This window comes from Oculina patagonica, unplaced genomic scaffold (genome assembly GCF_052425735.1).
Source record: "Oculina patagonica isolate OP01 unplaced genomic scaffold, crgOcupat unplaced884, whole genome shotgun sequence".
NCBI lineage: Eukaryota > Metazoa > Cnidaria > Anthozoa > Scleractinia > Oculinidae > Oculina > Oculina patagonica.
Window position 1 is genome coordinate 1 of NW_027558782.1, and position 8275 is coordinate 8275.

The following is an 8275-nucleotide window of genomic DNA, read 5'->3' on the forward strand; positions in this document are numbered from 1 at the left end:
AAACATAGGCACGCTAAGCGTGCAGGAGTTATTTTTTCAATTTATGGGTTGGCTTGGGGTGAAACTGGGTGATTGGGATGGTTTATGCCATGGGTTGGGCTATTTGTGTATGGCGCCCCACGGAGTCACTTTTTTGCACAAAGTTTGCTTGCAAACAAAATAATTTTTACATGCATTTTGATACATCAGAACTGTTTTATTTAATTCGTTAATTTTCATCATTTAATTAAAAAACAAAACTAATTCAATTGTCAAAATGTCACAAAATGGCACATTCTTATTCTGTTTAAAGCGGTTATTTTGTTGCTAGCTTTGTAGCAACCGTAACGGGTTACTTTTGTTTGTTACGGAATACTTTTGGCTTTTTGCCAAACACTGTAACATGATACCGTTGTTTTTCTCACTTTTGTAACATGATACCTTAGTTTTTTTTAAAACGAACGTAACACGATACCCTTGTTTTTCTCGAAAAAGCCACGTCTCCATATAGACATTGAACGAAAAGTACTATAATAAACGAAGTAATAAACGAATCAAATAAAAAATCACTCTCTTCGGAAAAGTTCTTTAAAGCGCAGTACACCTGGAGTATTTGTTTCCTGTCAAAACTGTTCAACAAAGATTTTCGTTCATTCACAACGTAAATTCTATTCAACAAACAAGAACTAATTGAGTTATCAAGTTGTCACGAAATGGCACGCTCTTATTCTGTTTTTGCTATCGATCGTAGACTCGTAGTTGCTTTTAACAGTAAAGTTACTTGTACCGGTTCAATGTTTGAACGAAATGTTAAATGTTAAATGTTTGAACGAAATGTTTTACAGTTAATTTCATTTTACTTTGGCCGCCCGCTTTGCGAAGTTTGTTGGGAAATTGGAAACTTTGTAATGAAGTTGCCAATTACGGTGCGAGTTTGCGAATCAAATTGCAAACATCGATACAAATTTCCCGACATCGGCCCGACTGAACTTTCCAAGTTTGGTAGTTGAGGAGAAACAAGACATGTTGCTCGAAAGTCATGGCGATTTCTGAACTCGAAGATTTTAGAACTTGTCAAGGAAAGTAGCTTGAAGTGCAAGACAACGTTTCGCATCAGCGATCACGCAAGTGATTTGCCGATAAATAAATATCATACATGTAGAAATTTGGTCAAATTTTAACTTTTTTGTATGAAAACACATATTTAACGATTTCCGTGAGGCATAATCTTCACTGTCTTCAATTTCAAGTCTTCTGCGTTTGTAAACCGGATGAAACTGGATGGTTTACCTATATGTAAAATTGATTTTAATCGAAGCCGACGCGACGCGACGCGACGCGACAGGGAAGACTAATTTGTTCGAGACAACATGTTTACGGCTCGCTGAACATAAAAGTTTTTTATTTTTATGACATTTGTTTCCAACAGTTTAGCGTAGCAAAGCCCTTTTTGATAACATAACTACAGAAGGATTCGGGCCGAAGTTGGGAACTTTGTATCAAAGCTCACAATTTGATTCGCAAACTACGAATACGTTTCAAATCCATGATAATTCACAACTCGCCAATTAATCTTTCAACGAAAACGAACTGCGACACGCTGCGACAAATAATTTCGTCAGATTACTTCGCCTTTATAAACTGAAATTTGATTGGTTCTGATAGTACCTGAAATCTGATTGGTGTGACAAACAAACATACTTCACTGACCCACTGACCCACTGACCCACTGAGTCACGGAACATCGCGCCGACTAAAGAGCTATTTTGAAAAAACAACTCAAAAAGCGTAACCATGTTTCACTTACCTTATTGTTAGTTATTTTCGCGGGAACTTAATTTCGCGAAAATGGAACAGACATATTTCGCGGGACTTAAATTTCGCGATTTGGCCCAAAAAATACATTTGAAGGAACTAAATTTCGCGAAATTGTCAAAATAGTGGTCTGCATTAACAAACAGTAAGTCTCAAAATGGACACAACTGATTTTAGTAGCAATAGTTTCCAGTGACACTGAACAAAACCATATAACAAAACGAAGCTTAAAACAATTTGACGTGTTCCTTTGTAACAAAGTCGAGCTAGTTTGACAAATGTACCAAGATAATTATGTAGAAAACTGACAGTAACGTTGATTAATTTTAACGAATATAAAGAAGGTATTAAAGTTCGCGTCGTTATTTTTCGCGAGAACCTTTTTTCGCGAGTCTTTAATTTCGCGATTTTTTGAAAAACGCGAAAATCGCGAAAATTAAGTCCCGCGAAAATAAGTAACAATAAGGTAATACACGGCGTTTAATGACGTAATCTCACGAATAAAGAATAAAACAAGTTATTTGGCTGCTACAAAATACTTACGGCAAATCATAAATCAAAACCTTGATTAAGGTTACTTATAGGATGACATTGTAAAAACAAAATATCCAAAAAGTGTCATAAATGGTTGTAAAAACAGACGGTGACGTTTCGGGAGTATAACCCTACTTCAGTGTCAGTGTTAGAGAAAACCGGGATCAATTTAGGTTTCTGGGAAACTGCTCACCTACCCCCTCCCCAAACCTAACATTTTGCCCAAAGCGATAAGTAAGGGTTAATGTTAGGTTTGGGGAGGGGTAGGTGAGCAGTTTCCCAGAAACCTAAATTGATCCGAAAACCGTTTTCGTTAACAGTGTTCTCTGTTTTCACAACCATTTATGACACTTTTTGATATTTTTTACCTTAATGGAAGTGTCAGGATTTTACCGTTCACCATTTATTAAGGTAGTACGGTTAAATTAGGCTTCCAACGACTAACCGACTAGTGTACATTGTATTGTAGCTGTTTTTTTTTTAACAATACTTACTGATGCAGCCAGCAGTCAAGTTATGTTTATTTTCCTCACATGAATCACACTTGATTCCCAGAACTCCAAACTTACAGCTGCATTCGCCGTATTCATTACAGCTCACATTAAGAGAGCCTTCTGGGTTACAGTTGCAAGCTAGAAGAGAGAGAAACAAAGTATCGTAAAATTCACTTCTACAATAAGCCCTTCCAGAACAGTAGGCCCTTGGCGCCAAAATCTCAGACGGAAAAGTCTTTCTGATAATCTCCTTGGCCGGTGATAAGCCCACTCAAAAATAAGCTTAACAATACAGCCTCTTGAACAAAATAAACCCAGGGAGATTATGCATTTTTTAGGTCTTTGCGTGTTCAGCTGACAGTCGTGCGCCTTCTCGACATAAACGTTACTCAAAAGAGAAAAGAATGTACAGTTAGAACCAAAATGTTATCTTGTGCAATATACAAAAGTAAGTGTCTTATATTGCTTTTATAGACTTCTCCTGTGTGGTTCACCGGCACAACAGTCAATAGCCATTGGCCATAGCTAATAGCTAATGACCAGTCAGGGCATGGATATTATCTGAAGTTATTTACAATTCCTTCTTTGACATTGCAGCACTACTTACGTTCACACCCCTTGTCTGAGTACCCATAATGGTCCAACTGACATTGATCACATGTCCTTCCTGTCACGCCTGGTTTACACGGGCACTGGCCAGTAATGACGTCACAGCTATTGTTGAGAGAACCCATAGGATCGCACAAACACTCCTCACAGCCAAACCCTGAGCCCACATTCCAGTAGGTGTCTTGACAGCTGTCGCACTTGTCTCCAATAACGTTTTCCAAGCAAGCACACTTGCCTTTATCGTCACAAGGGAGGGGATCCTCTGGATTGTGGCCAGGAGGTGTCACTGTGCCCTGATTGTAGCAGTCACAAGCTGAAGGAACGAAAATGGCAAAAAAATCACACGGAAGAAAGAAACTAGCACAGAGATAAAGGAATTCCACTATGCACGTTTAACGTTTCTATAGCCTGTTTCAGGCGTTCAGTCACCGGGGAACAGCACAAAGAATAGCAAGTGAAAGGTGAAAATGGCCCAATTTTTTTGCTCATTGTTTCTTTTCGCACCCTTCCCACTAAACAAATGCCTGCAACAGGCTAACGTTTCTAAGACTGGGGAATCTCAATATAATGAAGGCCCAAGAAACTTGCAAAATATTTTCATTATAGCAAGGTTCTATTCCATATATTTTACTATTACTGGGGTGAAGAATATCATTCGCTATACCGAGGACTTTGTTATAATAGAGGTTTGTTCATTCAAGGTCGCACTGCATATAGTTTTGCAAAACTAAAAGTAGTAAAAGCAGCCTGCAGTTCACATCATCTAGCCCCTGTAAAATTTGTGGTACAGTAAAGTTCACTTACCAATACACTGTGGTTTTGGATATTCAGTGGCATTTCCATAAAATCCAATTGCACAAAGTTCACATCTTTCAAGCGGACCATTCCTTGTGTTGTAAATACACTTTAAGCAGTCGCCAGTGAGAGAATTACAGTTTCCAATGGCATTGACGTCTATGTTACCACTGCAGTTACACTTCTGACAACCAGAAGGGGAGGCCTAGGAGGCCTGATGGGTCACCATAGTAACCATCTTGGCAGTATTCACACAGATTCCCTGTATGTCCCTCGGGACAGTCTGTACAAACAACGTTCTGGCCAATCAGAATGCAGCGGGAGCCAAATTCACAGGGGCATGGCTTGCAGTCATCTTTGGTACCTTCAGTTGGATTTCCATAGTAACCATCTTTGCATGCATCACAGTTGTCGCCGACTGTGTTGTCTTGGCAATTGCAAACGCCTGTCACTGGATCACATGACTCAGAGTGGCCATAACACTGGCAGGGAATGCACCTGAAAAACAGACAGGGTTTCAGGGTGTCAAGCCATAAGCAAACTAGAAATTGAAGGAGTCAACCCCCCTCTTAATATAATGGCACTCGACTAAACTAGACACATGAGTTACCCCCTGATGTACTTCAGTCATTCATTCATCTTCAAAGTATGCCCTAGGCTCAATTAACAGCTGCTGTTTGTGAAAATAAGCCCACACAGTCAAGGCAACATGTGCCAGTTTTGGTAAATCTTCGTTCAAGGACTCAAAGACTTATTTCATCCACTCATAAAACTATAGTGAGTAATCATAAGTAAGAAAAAGTCTGTTAAAACCAGGGCTTTGTTAAAACCAGAGCACGCTAACCATTAGGCCACTACGCCTCCCCTACTCATGAGTACTCCAAAGTAATCGCGTGAGCAAACACATTATGTAGCTTAACAACTTCAGGGACAAACACCTCAGGCTTGTCATCAACTAGTACTTTTTTCCCCGAATGCACACACTTTCCCCAAACACAAAGACAAGACTTGTAAGAGGGGCAGATATTGAGCCTAATTATGGTACAATGTAGTGAGAGAGAGCTGGTCACAAGCCAGCATGTCAAGTTAAAAGGGAGTTGACTGTATATGTATTATACATCAAGCTTATGGTAGAGCAGCCCACGGCATCCATGAATTTTTGATATCAACTTACTGTCCATATTCATCATCAGATCCCTTCATCCTGGTATAGCCCACACTACATTGTTCACAATGATCACCAGTATAAGGTGCAGGACAGCTACACTCTTCAACCCAATTAACACGGAATGGAGACCGTGGATCATAAATTGCCGACTCTAAGAACACATTCTTAATCAAGCCAGTGCCCTGAGGTGCATAGTTCATCCGAATTTTAATGGCCTTTAAACTGGTAAGGAGTTTTTGGAAGTCAAACCCTCTGAGTATTGGCTCCCATCCCAGAGAGGGATCTTCATGAAGACGGAACACATAGTTTTGAAATGTGGTAGTGGGAATTGGGTTGTTCTGGGCATTGAGCCTAGCAGACACTTTCAGCCCATTCTCGCCTTCCAAAATAATGTCACCAGGTTCCACCTGAACTCCCTCAGTAGAAGCCACACGAAAGGAGAAACCAAACAGTTGACCATAGCTGCTGCGGACATCTCCAAGGAAAATTGCTGGAGCTGATACGTAAAGGACCTCATTTCCTACAGCTGTTACACTGATGTGGGAGTCTTCAGAATCTCCAGGATGATGGACAGCATACTGCTCGGTAACATCAGTTCCTGTTGAGCAATATACACAGACTAATGTCAAATGTAAACAAAAATGCTAAGACAGCTCTAGTTCAATGCTGATCCAAGCAATAATAAACTTACAAATTTTTCTGAACCAGCAATTCACAGGTACTCTGTGTTTATAAAGGTAAGCTACATTGCGCTTATGTAAAAGCCAAAGCCAAGTGACTCGATCGTAAAGAGCGTGCATCTAATTAGCATTCAATCCTGGACATATCTGAAGGGTAAATTCTGCAAACGAGCCTATGCTAGTGGCCCATCAGGCCAGAGCTTATCCCGGTTTCAGTAGCATGAAGCCACTAGGAGTATTTCTACTCCTCCCTTGATGGGATGCTAGTCTGTTGCAGGGTTACCTCCACCAATACCAATTTAGACATCTGGGTTGAGAAATGCACTGTGAGAGTTAAGTGGCTTGCCCAAGAACACAAGGCAGTGTCCCGGCCAGGGCTTGAACCCTGGGCGTTCAACCCCGGAGTCCAGCACACTAACCATAAGGCCACTGCACCTCCCACAAAGTATCTGAAAAATATCAGCAAAATTATAAGATGTTTGTACCTTGTTCATTGACAACTGTCCAACCATCCAGACCTGATCTAAATTGATTTGAAATGTTTCGTCCAGTATAACCCACGGCTTCCTGGCATACACTACTGTGTCCATAACAAAAGCACTGTCTACATCCATGTGGGTTTGAACTCTCCAAGCCATAGAAGCCTGTGTTGCATTGGGTGCATTTGGCGCCAATGACATTTCTTTTGCATGAACACTCTCCCTTCTCATTACACTGTGTGTTACTGGGGTCAGTTCCTTCAGGAGAACACTGGCAAGGTCTAAAAAGGAAGTTCAAGAGTATTAACAGCTTTAAAAATTAAAGCTCCAGACTTCTTAGAATGCCATTGAAGCAAATTAAAAAGGCAAAAGATCACAGGATACAGAATAAAAGGTATCACGAGCCCATTACCTGCAGCATGCAACTTTGTAAATATTTTGTCAGTTTGTTTTTTTCAACGTATTGTAATGTAGTGTCATGTAGTGTAACACCTGTGTATGTAAAATAAAGAAAAAAAAAAATCTTCTTTGGGGCATCTGATAGCATTTCAAGCAATGATTTCAATATTTCCTCCCAAAGTAGTAGCTGACTTCATCAGATACAGTAATTTTTGTGGGAAACTCTAAGCTAAGAATAACTTTACTTGTCAATTGCTGTTGCACAAATATATGGAAGTTGCAAGCTCCGTGTAATGGGCTCCTGATGGTTCTACAAACACAGAAATTATCGAACGTGTAAACCTACCTACAACCAGTCTGTGAAAACCCAAAGTAGTTTGCTTGGCATTTGTCGCATTTGACACCAGTAACTCCTGGTTTACAGGTGCACTGGCCAGTTGGATCGCACTGTAACGACACTGAGCCTACAGGGTCACATTTACAAGCCTGACAGTCATCTGATGAGGTCAGGCGGAAGAAGTTGTCACGGCAACGTTCACATTTTGGGCCAGCAGTGTTTCTCTTGCAGTTTTCACAGCGTCCATAGCCAAGGTTCTCGTCATATACACAGCTGTCTGCTAAGCCATTACAGTCACACTCTAAAGAAAAACACAGAAGGTATTTGAAATGCTCTGGTCATTAAGCACAAATTCTTGGATTAACGTTATTTTAGTCTAGTACTTCCAGTCCGGACTCTCAATTTTTTGAGACCATAATAAAGTTTATTGATGCAGTTTTTAATTTTCATTTCTAGTAAAATTTGAAGCTTATCCCTTGCCCATTCGTAACTTTTATACACTTTAATATTGAAATCATCATCAAGAAATTAACAACATTTTTGAAAGTCACCCATGATGACACAAACTACAATAAATCCCAATAGGCTAATGTCTCTTTTGCAAAATATGGCCTGGTTTCAGCAAAATCCTCTAAGGGCGTATGAAATTATTATTGTGCAGTTCCAGGAAAAATATCCATACCCACCCCAGTAAGGTCATTGGAAATTCCTAGGGGGTGAGGGGTCTCAAAAGCCAAAATTTTTAAAGGAAAGTATGGAGCTTGACTGGAATTTCCAGAGGGGTGTGGAGGGGGGATTCAAACCAAAAAACCTTCCCTGGGAAGGGCACGGTTATTTTCTGGAACAACACATTGACACTGAGTTAAGTGAACAAAGGCCATAGCAGGACTAGTTATTTAATTTGGTTATATGTGTTTATTTACAAATAAACCAATAGGTGCCACAACATATTTATAGTATCATATTAGTGATATCATATTAACTGA

General features: G+C 40.0%; 1 protein-coding gene across 1 annotated transcript; it reads right to left on the reverse strand.

Moving 5' to 3' along the window:
* Nucleotides 1-2641: 2641 nt before the first annotated feature.
* Nucleotides 2642-7590, reverse strand: LOC144641371 (laminin subunit gamma-1-like; the record flags this gene model as incomplete). The annotated part of the gene is given in 7 exon segments (XM_078500384.1): nucleotides 2642-2960; nucleotides 3430-3744; nucleotides 4236-4428; nucleotides 4430-4724; nucleotides 5401-5992; nucleotides 6560-6834; nucleotides 7299-7590. Coding segments are annotated over 7 exon segments (2114 nt in total), but the record flags the coding sequence as incomplete, so codon positions are not given.
* Nucleotides 7591-8275: the final 685 nt, after the last annotated feature.